General features: G+C 45.2%; 1 protein-coding gene across 4 annotated transcripts in view; it reads right to left on the reverse strand.

Annotated features, from left to right (window-relative positions):
* Positions 1 to 21,601, reverse strand: part of gbf1 (golgi brefeldin A resistant guanine nucleotide exchange factor 1) — a 79,390-nt gene that overhangs the window by 41,238 nt on the left and 16,551 nt on the right. For all 4 annotated transcript variants that reach the window (XM_060073442.1, XM_060073441.1, XM_060073444.1 and 1 more), the window contains exon 4: positions 9,673 to 9,804. In XM_060073442.1, the coding sequence (XP_059929425.1) occupies positions 9,673 to 9,804 (132 nt within the window). The remainder of the gene's footprint in view (positions 1 to 9,672; positions 9,805 to 21,601) is intronic.

Here is a 21,601-nt window from a genome sequence, read left to right on the forward strand (position 1 = left end):
TAATCGATTCTGAATTGGAATTGAATCGAATCGTGAGGTGCCAAGAGATTCCCACCACTACCGGGCACGCTGCGGAACATCTCAGCAGCGTCCCAGTAGAGGCAAGCCGCGCCGCAGCGCTATCATTCCGTAGCACTTCTATTTTTGACTCGAGCCGTTGCTGAACCGCTTAAATTGCAACAGAGCAGATCGAGCCGGGCAGGAAGTGAAAAAGTAAAAGCAAAATTTTCAAAATAAAACACAATACTCAGCTCATGTAGCTTATCACAACTTCACATCAACATTACGACATGACCGGTGGCACCAGGTCAGCAGTCAATCAATCAAAGGGTCTCAGAGGGTCGGCAACATGGACGACGAGAGATTGATTGTCGAAGTGAAGTAACATAAAATAATTTATGAAATAAATCATCCTTTTTATTAGGACAAAGTCAGAAAAGGACAATGCCTGGCATTCAATTGCAGTAGTTTTGTGAGTGGAAGGTGAGTACATTAGGTATAGGATTATCGCGTGATCTCGCGTGAATACGGCTGGCTCGCAAGGCAGCGCTACACTGCTGTTACGCGCCCAGTGGAAATGGACGCAGGGCAGAGTTCGCAGCCGTTCCGCGGCGCATACGTCCCCTATGGAAATCAGGCGTAAGTGAGTTAGTATTTGTCCTCCGTTAGGCCATCTAGCCCCATATTCCACACTCACAATACCAAGACTGTAGCTATGTACCGCATAGTTGGCGGCAGAGGTTGTAGAACTCATTGTAGAAGAAATGGACTTGAAACTAGATGTGATCAGATTCTACAATGACAGTAAATGGCATAAGGCCACATACAAAATTAGACACTCCGATTCGATGTGTACGTAAATAACCGTTTGCAGTGCATGAGGCAGTCTATGGCAACCACAACAATGGGGATATGTTCCCAAAGAGCACCACCCAGCAGACCCCGGTTCAAGGTCTATACCAGCATCCATACCTGCTTAGCTAGTATTACATGGCTGTCTGGACCACCCTTCTTATGTAAACCCAAAACACCAGTCTCCAAAGATGAAGCACTGTACACTCTAGTTGACCCCGAGTCCGTCAGTTCAAAGGTAACAATTCATACAACCCATGTCTCGGAGACTCAGACAATTTCAAAGTGCTTTGAGAATAACTCTGGAGAGCCCTTACAAAGCATCAAGTGTCGGCCTCATTGTCCTTTAAATAGCTGAAGAAAAGCTGTTTATTGGGAGCAGAACGTCCGCCGGCGCCCGACTATATCTGTGAAATGCGGACGTCGTTGAGGCACGCCGCACGCGGACGTAATTGAGGCCCACGCTGTTGGTGGTCGGGGATTACACATTTTTCAGTGCTACGGCTCACGCCTAGGGATAACCCAATAGCGATAGCCATAAAAGGCTGCGCCTATACTCATAGAATCTAGAGTTACAATACGTAACTATCGTTTCAGCCATTTACTGTACAATTCAGAATTGAATGAGAGGAGGGCTGAGGAGGGCTGTCAATCAAATATCGCGCTTCAGAAACGGCCAATCATAGGAAAGCCCGCCCTGCCTTGGTTCCCTCCCCCATAGTGCCAAAACTAAATTCGCGCGCGAGAGGCTGTTTTGCGAGCGCAGAGGTAATTTGCGCGCGCGCAGAGATCATTTGCGCGCTCGCAGTTAATATCTACGCGTGTGGAATAATATAATACGCCCGAATGCATCTTTTATCACATTAGTGAATTATGGCACTAATGTGTCGCCATACGCAGCAACCAAGTGTGTCGGCTATTTTCACCGCCGCAATACGCAGCTGTAATCCCGGTCGTGTAGAGAAGATCACAACGCTGAGTATTTCCATAGTCCATTTGCTGCCGTTTTATTTGCAGCTTTAAATTATTTACAATGGTTAGGCTACTTGTTTCGTTTTAGTTTTTTTAAACCGTTACAGGCCTTGGTTCGACGTGATTTAAATTGTGAGACGCATATTTATTTTTGTAAGGAAAATGTGTTTTGAACGTTTGCAAAAATAAATAATGAATACTCTGATAACTGACTGTTTTGATGGAGAATAAGCATTACATGTTTGGTTGCTAATATTGCAGTTCATCATTAGGCCTATTCCTGCTGCAGATGCGTTGCATTCTAAAAATAGGATTGATCCTCGAGGAATTCCTTCGATCACTCGAGTTTGGAATTTACTACTCGTGCCCATCCCTAGTTTGTAATGATTTGTAATACACTCACCAAAGCAAAAATTCAGATCATTTTGGAATTCATATAAAACAGGTAGAAATAAGTATCCTCACTTCACGGAAAAGTTCGGAGAAATCATCCACATTTATCATCTTATCAACCACACAATGATAGCAGTTTGTCTATGTACACTGCAACTGTCCATAGAAAATAAAGCATAAATAAATAATATATTTCACTGCATTTCAAAAAATAAAAGTCAACGTTCTAATGACTCAAAAAAATCTACAGCCAATATTTGGGACACAGGGATATTAAACAGCCCGGGAAACTAATGGTGTTGACAATAACAAGGTCTTTAGCACACAAACACAAATATCCCCAACACATCCGCACACCAAATTAAACATGTGACCTCCTTCACATCCACAACAGTCTATCTTCAAAGTCACCAGATGTGGGCCCTTCTCACCGATGAGGAGGGGTGGCCCTGGACACAGTGGCTGCCACGGTAACAGGGGCCTCTGTTTTTGAAACCCGAGTGGTGAGGAGGAGCCACGGAGCTGACCCTGGCTGCCTGGTTTACTTTCCCAGAGCCCTTCAGGAGCAACCAATTCATTAGCTAATAAGGAGGAGGGCGACCGAGCAACAACAGACTCAGGGAGGAAAAGAAAGTGGGGGGGAGGGGACAGAGAGAGGGGTAGACATATACGAAGGGCGATGGGAAGAGAGCGAGAAAGACACAGAGAGAGGGTGAAAGTGAGGAAAAGAGAGAGTGTGCGCAAGTGGTGCTGGTGGTGGTGGGGGGGACGGGGACGGGGAGGGGTAGAGAGAGATGTGTGAAGGACCAGGGCTCAGCAGGTGAAGCTACCATGCAGATTGGTGTTAAGGTGACGGAAAAAAGGAGTCCATTGTCATTAAGGACAATGCTAGGTCAGATTTGTACTGTGCATGAGGACGATTGCCAACGATCCCCACTCAGCCTTCACATTAGCAAAATTATTACGTACCCAAGTACATCTGTGTACTCGGGTACATTTGTCTACTCCAACAGAGTAGATAAACACCAAGTTGGTTTGCCAAAGGCAAATAAACACAGAGAAGAGTACAGTTTGCATTTGTTTATGTTGTTGCTCCACTGTAGAAAAGCGCGTTGATTGAGAGATCCTGAGCCCAGACAATGGAGCCGACCCTCGCACCATGCCTACGGTCATTGATAGTTTGGAGACGATGTCGAGAACGACATGGGGGGAAAGGGTACTCTGATCCGGGCCTGAGTCCCTGATGTCAAACCCCCCCCTAAGGTTTAACAGCAGTGCTGAAATTGAAATCTTAAGTGTATGATAATTAGAGCCGTGTATGGGAAGAACAGCAGAATATGAAGAGTCATGTATAATATCAACCGATAGCCACTAGTGAATTAAGGGTTAACAATTGTATGCGTGCCGTTTTGTTCCACATATACTTACCGTGGCCCCGTTGTGAAAATCAATATTGGAAAAATAATAGCATTACCGGTATTGTAAATCAGGGAATCCCAATCCATCTCATAACTAGGATCATCTTGCCAATAATAAAACTAAATTAAATGTAAAAAATTCTAAATATTCTCTTTAAAAATTAAGAAGAACTACAGTGCAGTGAATGGAACAGGATGAGGTTGAGGTAGCGTGCGCCTGGCTGATGCGCACATGTGCGTATGAGCACATGTCAGCCGAGGCCAGAGAAACTGAGCAGCGCTGCAGTGCCTCCCGAGGGAAGGGCCACAACATGCGTGGAAGTGGCGCAGAAGACAAAAAGAAACTAAAAGTGCCATGTCGGCACCGGGGAAACCAGAGCCCTGGGGGTGAGGGGTAGGAGGGGGGAGGTGGGGGGCTGTCCGGCAGAAAGGAGTGATATAAAACACTAATCCCTCTGCTGGCACCAAGACCCCACAGACCACATCAGCACAGGGGAGGACCATTGTTAAAATAACACTGCGGAAGAAGACTGAGTTTGTATGTGTGTACGTACGTAAGGTCGCTCTCCCAAATACCATGCATGTTTATTAGGGAAGGGGGGCTGTGTGTGTGTGTGTGTGTGTGTGTGTGTGTGTGTGTGTGTGTGTGTGTGTGTGTGTGTGTGTGTGTGTGTGTGTGTGTGTGTGTGTGTGTGTGTGTGTGTGTGTGTGTGTGTGTGTGTGTGATACAGTCAGTGCGGGTTGGGGTGTGTGGGATTGCAGGGGTGGAGAGGGAAAGGGGGTGGTAGAAACAGCTGTCACATCAGCCAGTTGAAGTGTATCAAAGTCCTCCATAAAAATCAAAGACGTGGCGTGAGAGAGAGAAAGGGAGCAGACAGGACACGGTAGTTTTACTTTGGAGTTGTTTTTGTGCGTGTTTTCCGTTTAAAGTAGGAAACACACACACACACATACACACGCAACTAAAGCACTCTCACAAACCACGCACTCCCCTTAAGGGCCAATAGATCTTTAGAAGTCAAACAAAGGGACGGCCATCCCTCCCATGTCAGGGTTCAGATGGAGTTTGCTCACCTGTTCTGTCTGCTGAATGGTACACACACTGCCACAGTGTGACACACGTATACATTTAAAATGTACCATTATGAAAAAAAAAAAAAGAATACGACAACCACTCAAGAACCTTTTAACTTTTAGAAAGCGGATACACAACAAATCCGTATCCAGCTCGTATCGTACGCACACATACATCCCAGAGAGCAAGGGTCAACAGTTGCCGTGAATGTAGTTTATCCAGTGGTGGGTTTGCACTGTCACTGGAAAATCAGCATTTTAGGTTAAAAGTAGACCGACGATGAGGCTACCTAGCAAGGTAAAGGATGCATCAAAGGAAGACTTTCATCAATTGTAGTCAGTGTGAAAATATAGTATCCTAACTGAGGGACTTGAGTGTGATATCAAGGGTATAATCTATGCATGCATAAACCATCTTGTTAACTTAAAAAAATACTTAAATTAAAAACACACAAAATATATAATTTTTTCTCCTTAAGAGCAGAGTAAAAGCTCCCCAGGCCAGAGACATTCAGGCGCTACTATGCTCCCATTAAACGCATGTCCTCTAACGGAGGCTAATGCTGGTTGAGCCTCAGCTCAGCCTTAGCGTTAAAAGCTAAGGGCTAAGAGCTAAGGGCTAGGAGCAGCCATAGGTTAGCACTGAGCCTTGCTAACATGACAGTAAGGAGGAGAGGTAAGCTGGGTAAAGACAGATCGGTTGCTATGAAAAAAAAAAAAAAAAAAGGACAGCCCGAGCACTGACAGACGCATTGCTGGGGATCCGTGGACGGGCGGGGGGCTGGTACTCCTTGAGCCAGTCTCCTCTGCATCCATGCCAGAAGGCCTCAGGCCACAGATTCAGAGGAATTAACTCACTTAATGAAAGAGGGGGCGAGCAAGGTCGCTTGTGTGTCTTCATCTCTCTCTGTGTATGCGAGTGTGTGTGTCTACATATAATAACGAGAGAGCCTGAGAGAGGGGACTCTCTCTCTCTCTCTCTCTCTCTCTCTGACAGGGGGCACGGACAGAAAAGACGTGTAGGAGGAACAAAGGTTGCAACATTGTGCAGCACACGCTCAACTCTCCACCAGCACAATAGTGGGGGGAAGGAGTTTAGTGCGACGACCAGGGTAAAGAGGAACAGGGCAGCCTGCTGGGAGTGCCACTTGAGGGGATGGAAGCGTAATGTGTGCAAACTTGCACTGAACACCCCAACCCCCCCAAACCACCCACATCAGAGGCTCCATAGACACGCCGCTCCAATCAAAAGAAGAGAGAATTCCTGTTTTGGCTCGCAACAAAAGGACAGACTTGTTAACTGGGGGCTTTTCAAGCCCACAGATAATTATTTGCCATAATGTTTCGTGGGGGGAAAGACTGGTTTCTATTGCAGTTGCCATCTGCTCTTTTATTTCAATATAATTATTGCGTTGGCCTTCATACGATTTTTATTAAAACATTTCAGTTGGGAAACAATAGTGACTTCCTTGTTGTGTGAATGAAACAGAACAGAGGATTATCTTCATAATGCAGAAAAATGCTTCAGGCGATGGTGAACTACAGCACTTAAAGAAAATGGTAGGCGTATTTTAGCCAACCATTTTAATTGAAGGGGGGGAGGTTAAAACAGTTGTTTAACAAAAGCGCGTCACATTCATAGCTCCAAGCAGATCCATGAGCGGCTAGACAGGTGCATGTGTGCTGTTGAAATGCATCCATGAGTTTAACAAAATGTAATGAATGAGTCATGGCTGTTTATTTGACAGGCCACATAGGGTCATATCACAGTATTCCAAGTCATTGTTGGATAAAACTGGATCTAGTGTGGGAGTGTCAAACGTTAGCATAGGGCAATAAATCAAAGCAGTCTTATAGCACTAAATATTTTCCAACCCACCGCATTATTTCTTAATATCCAAGAGCGGCGATAAAGTCCCATCACCGGACCCTGTATTTAAAAGTTGACAGGGTTATTTCACAGTTAGAGAGAAGGAAGAGAGGAGAAGAGAGATTTAACAAGCGGTGACCAGCCCAATGGATTAAATTAATTTCCTTGCCTCAGTACCAATGCAGAGAATCTTTCTAGGATTCTGCGTTCAAGCTTGCTACTGAAACATGGGCTCCAGTGTGTTTGAATGAAGCCAGGAGGTGGCAGTACTTGACAGGACCGCTGCTACACTCTCATCCCTCACGGCTCTTCTCTCAGTTTACTATAAAAAAAATACATCCCTATCCCAGCTTCTTCCAGTGTGCTGTACTGGCTTCGTACTTCCCGGGGAGAGGCTTGTAATGAAACCCCATTCTACATCCTAGGGGAGCACTTGGGAGGGAAACTTCCGAGAGCGGAGCCCAAAAGGACAGATCTGAGAAGCTGATGTCATAACAATCAAAAGTGATGTCTTGCTCTGCATTCAACTTCTTACTCCTGTCAAAGGAGTATTTCTCATTCTCACTAATCAAGAAAGTCAAAATTATTGTTTCATCATCCAATCGCACCGCTTTATTAAAGAAAATAAATACCAGGAGCTTTAGGAAATATTTATAGGCTGTTGGAGAAAGCAGTTTGGGCAAACTCAACATTTGATTGGAGTGCTAAAAACGACTGACACGGCTATGTCAAAAGTACTGTGGCGTTTACCTGTAATTAAGATTAAGCCTCTAAACGTATTTAATTCATACTAGATTAGCAGATAAAAGCACATATCACAGCCTTGTACAATCAGCTTTGGCTTCAAATGTTATTTAACTCTTTAAAATAACTAAAGGAACATGTCCATGTTCTCACGTGTGATGAATGATATAAAATGTAATATAAACCAAATTAAGAAATAATGTGACTAATAATGTTGACATGTATCAAGTACAGCATACTTATAACATATACTTCACATCATATTTTCTTTAAACTAAAAAAAATAATATATATATATATATATATATATATATATATATATATATATATATGAAATGATGCACTACATGTCTACATTGGGAATCATTGCAATTCCATTTTTTATGTTGATTTATTTAGTGTTGTTTTATTTTATTTTACCCAAGACAATATAACAATACACTTACTTAGGTGATTACAACTCATGGGTTAAGCCCGGGCGATACGGGAAATGTTCCGACTGCACTAATCTCTATCAAATCACGGACATCAACTATTTTATCAGTTGAAGGCAAACATCCTAACAAAACAACTTCAGATAATTAACCAGCCAGGATAAGTCTAGGGGGGCTCTGCTAAGGAAGTCATAATATAATAACGATATTTAGAACATGGACTCTAATTAAAGAGGATTGATCCGTATAGGTTCGGATGTCGGGGCACCATGGGAAATGTTTGTGGTAGTCGCTCCTGACACATTCTGCAGATCATGTTGCAATGCTCCCTGAAGTCGCTTTCAGTGACTCTGGCCGCCATAGCGTCCAGCTGGCCCCCGCCACACCAGCACCAGATGCAGACACAAATGAGAGCGGAGGAGGAAGAGGCAGGCGGAATGAGGCTGAAGAGATGGTAATAATCGTAACGGGCCCGGTGGAGGACGCCCCGTACCCCAGCCCGGGCCACTGCTGTCCCGGCGCAGTCATGCCGACGAGAGAGGACCGGAGAGTTTGAGGAAATACATAGAAAGTGGTTGTGGGGGCCGTTGGACCCTATTGCCATGGATACGCCGTCCCTTTGAGCCGTGCTGATGAGATGCGGTGGTCGAGGAGACGGGGGAGGGGAGGGAGGGATTATGGGGGCTACCGTCAGGTCTGGAACGATGGAGGGAGAGTAAGGGGGGGGGGATTTCTCAGGCAACCTATGTGGAATGTCGGCTCTCCTTGGTTAATTTCATAAAAATATTTGTTTCCATACAAATTACACTTTTGTTGATCATTAAATGTAGCAAGTGTAATTTTTTATGAAAGTAGTCAATTTTCATTCCCCAATTCTAGGGGAGGCTTTTTAAAAAACTGTTGTAAAATTAAGCAATACAATATTATCCACTACTTATAATAACAATACACGGACAATATAGAAAGCAAAAAATAAACATGCCCTAAACCTGACATGGGACTTTCTAGCTTGGGCTAGTATTAGTGTGGTTGTACAATGCAGTACTACAACTAATGCACCACTTCTATGTGTAACAGTAAAGTCCGGTATCAAATACATCAGTGCTATGAGTGTGACCATGGTTTGCCATGGTATCTAACCAGAATTTTCTTGGCACAGGCCAGTCAACCTTAACTACTCCATATTATTACACATACTAAAGTTCTATTGTACTGAAGCCCGGCCCTCGAACAGGACACCGCCCCCCCCTCTCTTCCACATGAACCAACTTGATCATCGCAGTTTAGACTCTCAGCGAGCCATGTGTTCCCATTTCACACTGCTCTGATAAGCACGGCGGGCGGGACCACCGGGCCGCGCCGGTGTTATGACGCGCGGGCTGTGCCGCCCGTACAGAGTGACGGCTGCGAGCACGGCGCTGGTGAGAATAGCGCATTCCCCGCATTCCGCCAGCGAGCTCGCGGTGAGCGGCACCCCAGCACTCATTAGTCACAAAGGAAAACTCTGACCTTTATCAATTGCCAACATGAAACATAATCCTGGAGAATCAATAGCAACCTCACACGCCCTCCGACGCTAGCTTAAGCCTATATGCAATCAACTGTTTAATCATTCCGTCCCTAAATTTAATTTCCACGGATACATACTCGTGTGAGAGAATGTGTGTGTGGGTGCATGTATGAAATGTAATTTAAGAGCATTGCAGCAAAAAAAGAAGCAAAACTAATAATATACACATTTAGCGGTATAATCCACTCCTCAGGCTTGTAAGGTTGTTTATCTTATTTATGAAGAACTGTGAAGCGAGAACTGTGAACGGTTCTTAATGTTGTTAAGGTATGGTATCTATAAGTATCAAAATTGATTGAACCAACTTGTAACTCATGGGATGTGGGATGGCGGTGGAGGACTCACCTATGAGGCCGTAGGAGAGGAACTTGTTGACGGAGGTGAGAGCGAGGCCTGTGATTGGTCCGGTCGTGTCCTCGGAACGCACCACTTCCAGGAACGGCCGCAGGAACACGTTGGGCTCCACATCCGCCAACTCTGCAGAGACAGACAGAGAGAGAGACCAGAGAGAAATAATAAGAGAGAGAAAAAATAAGAATAACAAAAAGAGGGGGAGAGAGAAAGACGAGAGGACGCTTAAACACATGGAGGGACTATCGATTTGACAATTGGATTGAAAAAAATTTACCCTTCATTTGTATAGCAGTTTTCTACAATAACAGCCAACGCATCTTTACTTAACGACCATGACAGATGGCAACAGAAAGTCAACGTACATTTTTTGGGTTCATTTAAATCAGTGTTTGTAAATATACAACAGCAATGGGAAACTTCAATATTGTAACGAACATCTTCGGTCAACAAACATCTTTAGATTCAAGTACCAAATTGCCGGCTCTGAAATGAAAAGAAGAACTCATGTGGCTTTCATAAGAAGCTTTTTCAAATAACAATACATGGTGTGCACTCGCCTCCACACACACCAAAAAAATTAAACATCACTTTCAAATATCCTTAATGCCCTAGTGATCCCCTCCACTTATTGTGGTGGAGGATTCTGCTTAAATCGCCCTTATCTCACGGCGCAATCCTCTGCAGGACCTTAGCCCTGAAAATGTGTTTGGCACACAAACAAGGCCTGACAGAGGCGGTGGACAGAGTTTAATATACTCTCCCTCCCTGCTCTATAAAGGTCTGTGTAAACAGCCCCTGGTGCCCTCTGGGAGCAGATCAGGGGGGAATTAGCCACGCTAGAGGTTGTAACCCCCTCTCTCTCTCTATCGGCTGCTGGGGTGAACAGGAGATGGGGGGGGGGGGGGGGGGAGATGGGTGTGGACTGTGGAGGGTGTAGGAGTTGGATAAAATATATAAATAAAAGTGAGGACTAGGAGCATGTGATGAGATGGCTAAAGAAGGCCCACTGAGGCAGTGATTTACGGTTTTATGGTATTTATTTCTAAATACAAAGAATAGGTGATCATGTTTCAAGATTATGGTCCACAGTGAATGGTAGTGGCCGCTTTTATCACGTACAACCATTTCTGATTCATTTAGAAGAGGCATGGAACACTTTGAGCATAAGCATTAGAAACAGAATGTGTCTCGACTTCATTGAAGTACTTCAATAAAGACTGCCCTACAAAAGATTCCCATGCATTAAAATACAAACAATACTGTGTAGCTCAACTGGTAGAGCATGGCCATAACCCAGGGTAAGGAGGACAGGATCTCAATGGGCTCACCCTTGCCATGAATGTATGCACACGATCGTACACCATCATTCTCAAAAAGTACTTTAAATTACAATTGCTTCGTCTCACTTCGGTCTCTTGCCCTGTGAAATCATCCAGCCAACCAACCACCCAATCATCCGTCTCTCTGAATGTTCCTCTCTCACGCTCTTTCCCTTGCACTTTTATTGTCTCCCTCCCCTTCATCGAGGGGATGGAGAGGGAGAGAAGAAAGGGGGCTAGGGGAGAAGAGAAAAACAAGAACCAGGTAAAAACAACAACAGGCCAAATGACTGGAGTCACGCACACCTCACTGAGCCATTGCAGCGAGGTAGTGCTGGCCACAGCAATACCACGAGGATTAGGGCTTGCTTGAGAACAGCCCCACTCCAAACGGAGGGAAGAAAGGACTTCAAAAGGCGTCCAAGGAGAGCGTCCAACCAATTTTAAAAAGTGCACATGTGACCGCCCAGCATTAATGTGCGATACCAGATACCCCTGCGGCTTGTTTGGAAATCAAATATGAAATAATTTCGGAAAGATCAGAACTCTCCTTTATCGGGCGCCAGGTCGCGTTTTCAGACCATCTTACGAATGCATATCTTTGGGTTTATGAAAAATCTGTTTTGGGGATCTGGTACTTTCAGGGAGAAGTCTAAATGCGTTTTAAGTCTTCGGGGTTGCAAGGGAGCGTTTAAATCTAGTGACAATCGCATCCAATACGACCTGGGGAGAAATAAACTTGCGTGTGACTCTTTCAAAAGAACCGCCAGTCCCTGATAGGACCCTTGAGGAACTCAATGTTCACCACTAGACTCAAAAACCATACTATCGAAAAATACATTTAACCATGAATGACACCAAGGGTGCATTGAAGACAGCAGAAGTGATGTTGGTCCAATCATTCGATAAGCTGGCAGAAAACTTTTTGAGAAGGGGGTCTTAGTGTCCTATTACGTTACAGTGGAGATAAAAACATTTGGGAAGGGGAAGCAGGGAGCTGAAATGAATCTGTCAATAGATCATGATGAAGACTTCATCAAAGGTGATCACCCTGTAAGTGCCTTCTCAACAACTCAGATTGGAAAACTCAATTGTGTTTTATTGATCCGGCTGTGAACACAGCCCTGGACTGGATACGTTTTGCAGTGGCAACCACAGCCTCCAAACCCACCATCAATCTCCAATCCCCTAAAATACAGGCTCTGCACTTCAGCTCAATCTTCTGAAATATAATAGTAATGACGATGATGGACACAGCCATAGTGCAGCAATCAAACGATAACCATGTTGACCCTTGGTTGTCATTGATCATATATTTTTCTATAAAAAGTGGGATCAGAGCCACGAGCCTCGTCACAATGTTATGTCAGGGCTGGGTTGGTGGGGTGCAATGCAAACAATTAAGAGGGCACCAGTCGTAATTGGTCGAAGACCGGTTTGAAAAATGGGGCCCCAGCAGGATTCACCAAAGGTCTAATCCTATGTACCTTTAGCACTCTGCAGCCCCCATGCAACTGCTGTACACTTCGGAGCGCGAAGCTAGCCATGTGTGGCTTACCTCTCACCAACTAACCCCCGCCGAGGGAGGGCAGGAGGGGAGGGGGGTGGGGGGAATGGACCTTTGCCTCCCTAGAGAACCAGCCAGGATGAGGAGTGATGCACTGACAACGTGAAGCTCTAACACATGCACATCCATTGGCAGTGGACCGGAAAGGACTTAAAACATGGGGAGCTGCAGGGCGAGCTCCCATTCTGTATATCAACTGTAATGGAGACCAATAACAAGCAGAAACACAAGATACAGTACAGAGAACAGAAAACACCATTTACACTTGATCCAACCCATTACTTTTTAGGAAATATGAAATGATCCCAATTGTCCCCATTCACTCCCACCAGAATTCCATGTGAAATCTTTCAAATCGACTAAATGAGGCCCGAGTATAATACAGCTATGACTGTGAAGGAATGGTAGAGTAGAGCAAGTGAAAGGTCGAAGAGCCAAAGGCAGCGGATATACAGTATCAAAAAACTTAATGCCAACACCGGTGTTGGCATCGCGTCTAACAAACCTTCTTGTCTTCACACACCATGCAAAATCGGGCTTGTTGAATAGCATCCAATAGGATAAACAAATGGCAACTTTAGTGGAGTAGAACTTGCGACAGATTGCATTCCATCTTAATTGTGAACCTTTAATCCCATTCTAAAGGAAATAAAGACAAAAAAGGATAACTTAATTTAACTTAAATATGTGTGTGAAAGACAGAACACCCAAGAGCGAGAGACACGGACAGACAGAGTGAGAGATGTTGTCCGGTGTAAAGTTTGGGAAGGGGAAGAGGGCCTGGGGCTATTCAGAGCACCACATGATGACCACTAGAAACACAATCGGTGGTCGACTGCGGGCCCTGGGGCCGACGGGCCCTTTGTGATTGCTTAATTATATCACAAAGGGCTGAAGGACTAAATTTGTCTGCCTGCCGTGTCACATATTTAAAGTTATACAAGCCACTGGTGCAATATTTTTTAGGTAATGGACAGCGTTGTCCATTTACACATTCCCATACTGACAATTCATGTCAATTTCAAAATGATTGAATGGTTTTCAAATCATTCATCAACATCTATTTAATCAGGCAAAAAGTGTGATTGCTGCTTGTGGGCATGACCCATGGCGTAAAATGTCCACTATCATATGATGTTCTCTGAAAACAAATATGATTGTTTTTTGGGAATCACGTAATCTAAGCTATATTGATGCGTGAACAAGTACATGTGCAGGAAACAGCATATTTGGCAATTGCTATTGGAAAAAATAGACTGTGTTTAAGCTGCTACCACGCATGCCCGGGAGTGTACTGTGAATCATTGTAAACTGGTTATACAGCGAATCACTTAAATTCACCCACATGTGAAACAACCCAAGTAGAAGATATAGTAATAATAATTGTCTCCTAATTATGCTCCCGCTGGCAACAGTCACTCTGTCCCCAACTAAATCTTTAATAGAAGCAGGAAAAGATCGCCCCGTTTGACTTTATCTAGAGATGACTTCTTCCAAATACAAATAAGGGGAATGGGGGGGACCAAACACTGATGGTTATTGATCCGGGGCAGAAGGGGGGAGGGATGCTTGGTTATCAACATCCCAGGTCCTGGATTGCAGTGGAAGAAAAGGAGAGAGACGTTGTTTTAACAAGTACACCCAGGCCAAATTAATTCCACAGAGGCCCAAAGGGAAGGTTCCCATCCGTACGTCTTGTCCGAGGTAGTCAGACACGACATCTTTTACCATGTCCAACATGTTTTTTTTATTTATGTCAAATTCAGTACTCTTTCCCCCCCCCCCCCCCACACGCAAATTAATTTATCCCTTTTCCCCCAATTCACCCCACTCCTTCCATCACTCTGGAAGGAAATTGGCACTTGTCGAAGGAGCCAATTAGGACGTAGCAATGCTATGGAGCTCCATATGGGGGTGGGCTTTCTGGCCACAGTGGTATTTTATAGATGCCTTGTACAATGCTCCTGAACGACCAAAACAGGCAATTTGAAAAGCCCCCGGAGAAATTAAAAGTTTTCCGATAGCTTGAAAGGGATGGCTGGCTGGCGGTAAGGGCGACTACAGGGGAGCATCTCTGAGAGGCTGGGTGGAATATAGTTTGCATGTGTATACAGTACACACACACACACACACACAGCTTTTATACTGTTCAGGGAACAAGAGAAACTAGTGTGCAGGAACGCAACATGGGACCAAGAATGATTGACAGGCTCGTGGGGACCCTTGAGAGTCCCTACGTTTCCCTGAGATCGCATGAGAAAGAATTTCTATTGTCTTGTTAAAGTGTCAATTTTGCGAATTTCAGTTTTGTTCTTTGGCGACACCTTTGGCGATACGTTTTCATTGCAGATGTTTGGGACCGCACTTCTCAGACACCCGAACAGTGTCGCCTGTATAACATCAGTCAGTTGGCTTAATGGCAAGAGACAGTAAAAAAATAAACAGTACTCCTCTTCAGACAAATGATTTGAAGTGAGTTGAAGAGACTGTTGCATTAGCTCCTCCTACTATGAACCACTGCCAGGTGATGGAAAACGCAACACTAGCTGTGGACCACTTGTGATTTTCCCGGGATGTTTGACCCCGCGACCCAGTTCGTAACTTTCATAATACTGAAAATGTCAGGGGTTTAATATTTGGACCGCAGTCTGCATCACCATTGTGTTACCTCAGTTGGCATTACATATTTTCATCAATGAATATGGACATTTTTATCTTTTTCATGTTTTATGATTTTGTTATTCACATAAAGATATTATAGTGGTGTTGCTTAAAATCAATCCAATGACACATCATGCGCATCTGTTTCCGTTTCTGTAGTATTGTCTCTTGACAATACTTCTGCTAGATGTGGACCCCACCCCCACACACCCCCACCCCCACACGTTTGGTTGACCATGAATATATGGTGCCTTTAGATTAAAGATAACATGGACTGTGGACACACAGCCACCTCCAAACCAGCTCCAGGCCTCAGGACAGTGTTCAAACTGCCCTTTGTCTTCCATATTGATCATTAACACAAACTAAGGGCATGTCCCCCGGGGGCCCAGTGTGTGAGTGTGATGAGAGAGAATTTGGAAATACATCGTATTACAGTTAAAACAAAAGGTCTTAGGTTATGAGCTATAAAGTACAACCCCTGGGAACGTAAATGAAAACGAATGGGCCAAGCATTCACATGTGTCTAATAGGCTAGCTATTCAGTGTAATCCTTAAAAAAACGTAAACTATAATCCGGTCAAAGCAAAGCAGGTGCATTCGAAAAAGCATGACTTTATTAGCACATATTTCCAGTGTCGGGGGCATTGGCGGGGGGGGGCATATATGTGCTATATGTTGCACCTGTTATCCTGTACATAAAATGTGTTCTCTGTGCCGCATACTTTTCACACACAGACCATGAAATCTGGACGGCGGTGTGGCAAAGAAGGGGGGTTAATGTTTTCCCCAGGCCCCCACATCGCCGTGGTGATGGATGGACATGCTTCACGCTCGATCTTCGTCTGAACAACCGGATGTCATTTCGTGCAGGAAAGAAAATAAAACTGCTGAGCTAGCAAACAGGAAGAAAATATCTCCTTCACTTCAAAGTGTGTGGAAAGTAAACCAACACTTACAACGCGTATTTCGAGAGTGCGTATTTCAGTGTCAATGTGTATTGTGAGGATAAGCAATAGTCACCTTGTTTATTATTGAAATAAAAAAGGTGCCTCATGCACCAAAATAAATGATAAAACACTGAATGGCTATTTATTGTCGATATTTCTTCCAATTCAGTTCTGAGGTATTTTATTATTATTATTAGGCAGGAAGACATCATTATATTCTAGTAAAAACATGATTGCAATTTTTAGTTACGGGTTGAACAGCTCTTAATTTGACAAATTTCCTTGAAGTCTAAACATAAGAGGTCAATGTACATTTCCGTCAGAGTTGGCACGCTCTTATTTTGACAGAAACACCTCGGCGGTAAACAGCGGCCCTCTGATCCAATCAGCCACATTTCATTTATAATGCTCAACCATTTGCTCCCAACTGTCAATCGTTCTGCGGTTGCCCTTCAGACGAGGTGCCATCAAATTATCGCCTCTATTTCCAGAAAAACAAACACAGGAGCAAGACAAGATATTTCCATTTGTTCCTGTGACCATATAACCTTGCATACATCAGTCGCGTCTTGGGAAAGATGGTGGGGGATGGTGGGGGATGTGGGGAGTGGGAATGAGTTTGAGAAAGGGTTATTGCTCCGTATTGAATACCGTTAGGGAGAGGATGGGGTTCAGCTCAGTAGTGAGTACAGTTAAAGAGGGGGGGGGGGGTATGGCTCAGTAGTAGGTACAGTTAAAGGGATGAGGGGGTTCAGCTCAGTAGTGGGTACAGTTAGGAAAAGGAGGGGGTATGGCTCAGTACTGGGTACAGTTAGGAGGAATGGCTAAGTAGTGGGTACATTTAGGGAGAGGAGGGGGTATGGCTCAGTATTGGGTACAGTTAGGAGGAATGGTTCAGTATTGCATCAGTTAGGGGGTGGAGGAGGAATGGTTCAGTATTGGGTGGAGGGGATAACGCAGCTTGCCCACTGCATCCGTCCGTCAACAGACGACGGAAGGCCTGTCTGATGGATGGGGGAGTGGTATTTGCCGACGGAGCCACGATATGATTGGCTGACGGATCTGTTGCAGCCTGAAAAGTCAAAATTTACTCAACATCTGAACGCAAGAGACGGAGCCGACGGAACGGACGGACCCACAATGCATTTCGGGATCGCCCCATGCAAAGTCAATGAGATCCGTCTACGGACGGATGCAGTGGACATGGGGTGTTAGGCTCAGTATTGGTAGTTAGGGGGTGGAAGGGGTATATCAACAGAGAGCCGCCTCAGGATCCATCAACACACACACACACACAACTATGATTAAGACTGCTATCCTCAAAACATCATGAAGAGAGAAAGGAGGTGAGAAGGAGGGAGACGGGGACAATTGTCAAAGAGGTTTGGGATGAAGGCGGTGGTAGGGTGGTGGCGTCTGCATGCTCACAAGCAGGGACAACTGACGTGGTGGTTGTGGGGGGGGGCATGGGGGGGTGGTGTCTGTATGGGCGACAGTCACAGGATAGGGATGGGGCAGGGCAGGGGACGGTGGCGTCGGTCTGGATGCTCAGAAGCGGGGACAGACAGACAGGGTTGTGGAGTAGTTGGTGGGGGTCTGGACGTACAGAAGGAGGGACGTCAGACAGGGGATGGGGGTGGTGGAGGCTGGGGGTCTGGATGCACAGCGCCGGTGCCCTCATTCGTCTCACCTGCTGCGCTCCTTCAGCACTCCACTAATGGCATTCTCGGGGGTATGAGGGAATCCTACAACCACGCACCGTAGACTTTCACAACAGGCTCGGGGGGCCCCTGCCTGTTCGTAAAAGACACAATACAAGGCCGGCACGCAGGCACACTGGCGCTCGCGCCGCAACTGTGGCGTACCTCAAAGTGCTGCTCCAACAGAGAGGATGCCAGGAGACACCAACAGGGTTTATTTTTATTTGGACTTGAATGCGGTGAGCACACGAGAGCGAGTCAATCAAACAGGAGGAGGAAAAATGTGAAGGCAACCGTGGTAGCCGAGCCTCTAGGAAAACAAACATGAGATGATTTAGGGACTTATGTAATGGATGGCACTCGCACTGGTGTAAATCTCTCACCTCAAAATGGGTCTGTTATGATTAGGATTCCAATGAGATTTAGATTCTTTAGAGGGAAAAAAAATTACGCAACACATTTCATCCTAACACCAACACTTGTTTACCCAAAGCACACAACTGTGACTGAAGGCATCAATTGGAAATAAAACAATAGAAAAACCTCGTATTTTTTAAGGGCTGTATTATAATGAATGCAAACACTAATTACAACCATAATACTACTAAAGCACTACTACTACTATTACTGAAACAACTAGTAGCATAAGCACACACTACAGCCTGTTAAAAATATAGTCATATAATCAGGAGCTAGGTTCATATAGCTGTGATTTTTTATGAGCCAGACACATTATAACCATTATTTATAATCATTAAGCAGATTTTTTTCATCCAAGGCCAATTACAGTGATTTATTTTAAAATTGGGAATTTACTTTGCTCAGAGTTAAGCCTTCAGGCAAATTGTGGAAATCGACAGACTGGGGACCGACCCCATGTCTATTTGGCAGGGTGTCAAGCATCCTTACCACTACAGTATCCTGACCCCTCTTTAAGTTTTATAGCCCGGGACCATCAAACCAAGAGAGAGTGGCTTGGACAGGAAAGGGCCCATATGCCAAAGCCATGATGTGATGAAGGAAAACAAAACACCGTGGCCTCACAGCGTGAGCCGGTCAGGGCACGTTGGTGGATGATGAGCCCTGAACCTCTGGCAACGCTCCAGGGGTAAATCCTCCAAGTAAGACCCCCTGCCGAGTCATCCCAGGGGCAGGCTCATCTTCACCCTCCTCATCTACCTTGACATGACACCCGACGCCAGCTGTTCTGCAGCCCCTGCTGGGGTTCTAAGCTGCCCGTCTGTGTTGCACGGGCTTTTCCAGACCAAGAGATAATAAATGATAAATCGTGTTTTGAAGAGTCACCAACCTGCATAGAGTAACTAATGTGTGAAGAACTGCGCCATCTTTGGTGAAACCGTAGCATTGAATTATAACACAATGGGTCATCTACGTTACACTTTCACAAGCTGATTGTGTATCGGATGCAAGGGCTTGTATTGATCTTGACGAAATGAGAAGAGATACTCGTCATTTGACTGAAAAATTACCCTTTGTTTTTGTGCATTTTAAAAGTGTTTTTGTATCAAGGAACTATAAAAAGTTATGGCGTACACTCTTCATGCCCGATTTGAATTTCAAAAATATAAATTAAATCAATTGTGTTGCAGTCATAATTGTTTATATTATAGTTATGACTATTAATTAAATTGCACATGTTGATCCAATCAGATATAAGCAATCCACTTTAATGGCCAATGGCCAATGTAATCCCCAAGTCAGGGATGGAAAGGCGTGAGTGGAAAGGCATTTTCTCCTCCACTTCATCCCTGCCTGGGAGCAGTGCAAGCACCTCATTTGAATGTAACCATTCAGCAGGCAAGCCCATCAGTATTAATAGGCCAATACCACTGTATTTAGACGTGATGCTCCCTTTATTCCCACCCTGCATTGACAGCAAATCCTCTGTGTGTGTTTAATAAATCACAGCGGTTAGGTGCGCGGGCTTAGTCTCAAGTCACCCTAATGACTATATTATGAGCCCCAGCATTAGGAAGGATTAATACTAATCTGGGCTGTTTCAGTTTACCCTGGGCTGTAGGGCCAGGAGGGTCGACAGGACAACAGATCAGCGTGTGCCCTCTGGACAGAAACATCCATCCACCCACAGCTCCCAAACAGCTCAGGAGAACATTAATGAGCTGGTTTTACATGGAGGTTATCTGCTCAGGGAGAAGAGGGGAAAATAAAAAGAGAGGCCCATCTCGATGGCTTTCTCCCCCACCACCACCACCACCACCACCAGCACCAGCACCAGCGATCTCTGGGGGTATCTCTGGTTACTTTGCAAGCTTTAGTCTGGGAAGCACACTCGGAGAATAACCCCTAGTGGTCCCCTCACAAGCCCTGTACAGCTGGGATAAACACCCAAACAAATAGTTGTTGGGACTAGATATACAGAGCTGAAAGCCTGCCTGTTCCATCTGGAGGGCTGGTGGGTTGAGCCAGCACAAGCCCCGGCTGCTCCAGCCCGAGGTTGACTACAGTCTACAAGCAACACTTTCTATAGACAGTGGAGAATATAGAGAGAAATGTGCATGGAATAAAGCTTGGGTTGTTCTAGAACAGTGGAAAATGGTTCTGCAAGAGAATGACTGGAGCTAACTTTTACTGTAAAGAATGTAGATGAGTGCAAGAGTAAGTCAGGATTTGCAACTGTAAAAAGATGCCTGTTTAAGCAACTGAGAATATTGCCAATGTTTGTACCCTTCTAATATTAATAATAAAAAATAATCTGTATCAAAGAGTTAATGATGATATAAAATATAACGTAGATCAATTAGAGGACAAAATGTACCGTATGAGCACTGTACATATTGCACGTGGCCCTATCCATAGCTCCACTGGCGAGATACATTTGTAACACTGATGCCACACAGGATCCATGGATGTGTGCGTGTCGGGAGCGGAGGGGGGGGGGCATTAAAGCCTATCAGGTTTACCCCCACTGGGGCTCTAAAATACCCCAAGCTGAGTGGCCAGAGATGCCCCTGGCCGGCTTAGCAGACCAAGGCGACAACTGTCATAAATGACTCCCCTGTGGACTGGCGTGTCTGCCATACTATAACAAGCTGCAGGGGTAAAGGCATGGCACATCATGATGGAGTACCAGGGAGGGCAGCAGGCCAAACGCCTGACGCCCTCCCGCAGTGGACATCTCGCCACAGCACACGACTGTTCACTCAGGTTTTAGTTTGGGTTTCTTTTCCTAAACGGATGTGTCAACAGAACAACAGGATGTGATGTGTCAATAGCGAAGCTTCTCGTATTTTGTGACCCCTGCCAACCCCGGACCCCGGGCTTCTGGGAGACCCGGGGATCCTTCCTTCGGCACGTCAACCGGAGACGGACGCAGAGTGGCTGGAGAAGGCCTGGAGAGACCACCTCCTCCAGACCACTTCACTGTGGTTCACATGGCAGCTCGCTTCCAGTGATGTATAAAGTGCACTTCCCTGGGGCTTGCTGTTTGTCATAAAACATCTCTCAGCACATCATTTAACCAAACTGGAGAGGCAGAGTGTGGGGGGGGGGGGGGGGTGGAGGGGAGGCAATGGAACCCAAAAAAAAAAAATAGAGAATACAAACATAATTTACAAAAGTGGCGTTGGAGTCTAATAGTGGGGCTGGTTGCCAGAAGTGCAGTAACTCTAAACCGTGGCGTGGTAAGTGGCTTCTCAGAGAATACTGTTGGGTAATGTCAGACAGCTGAGCAAATGGGAATGG

The sequence above is a fragment of the Gadus macrocephalus genome, chromosome 15, assembly GCF_031168955.1.
Source record: "Gadus macrocephalus chromosome 15, ASM3116895v1".
Classification (NCBI taxonomy): domain Eukaryota; kingdom Metazoa; phylum Chordata; class Actinopteri; order Gadiformes; family Gadidae; genus Gadus; species Gadus macrocephalus.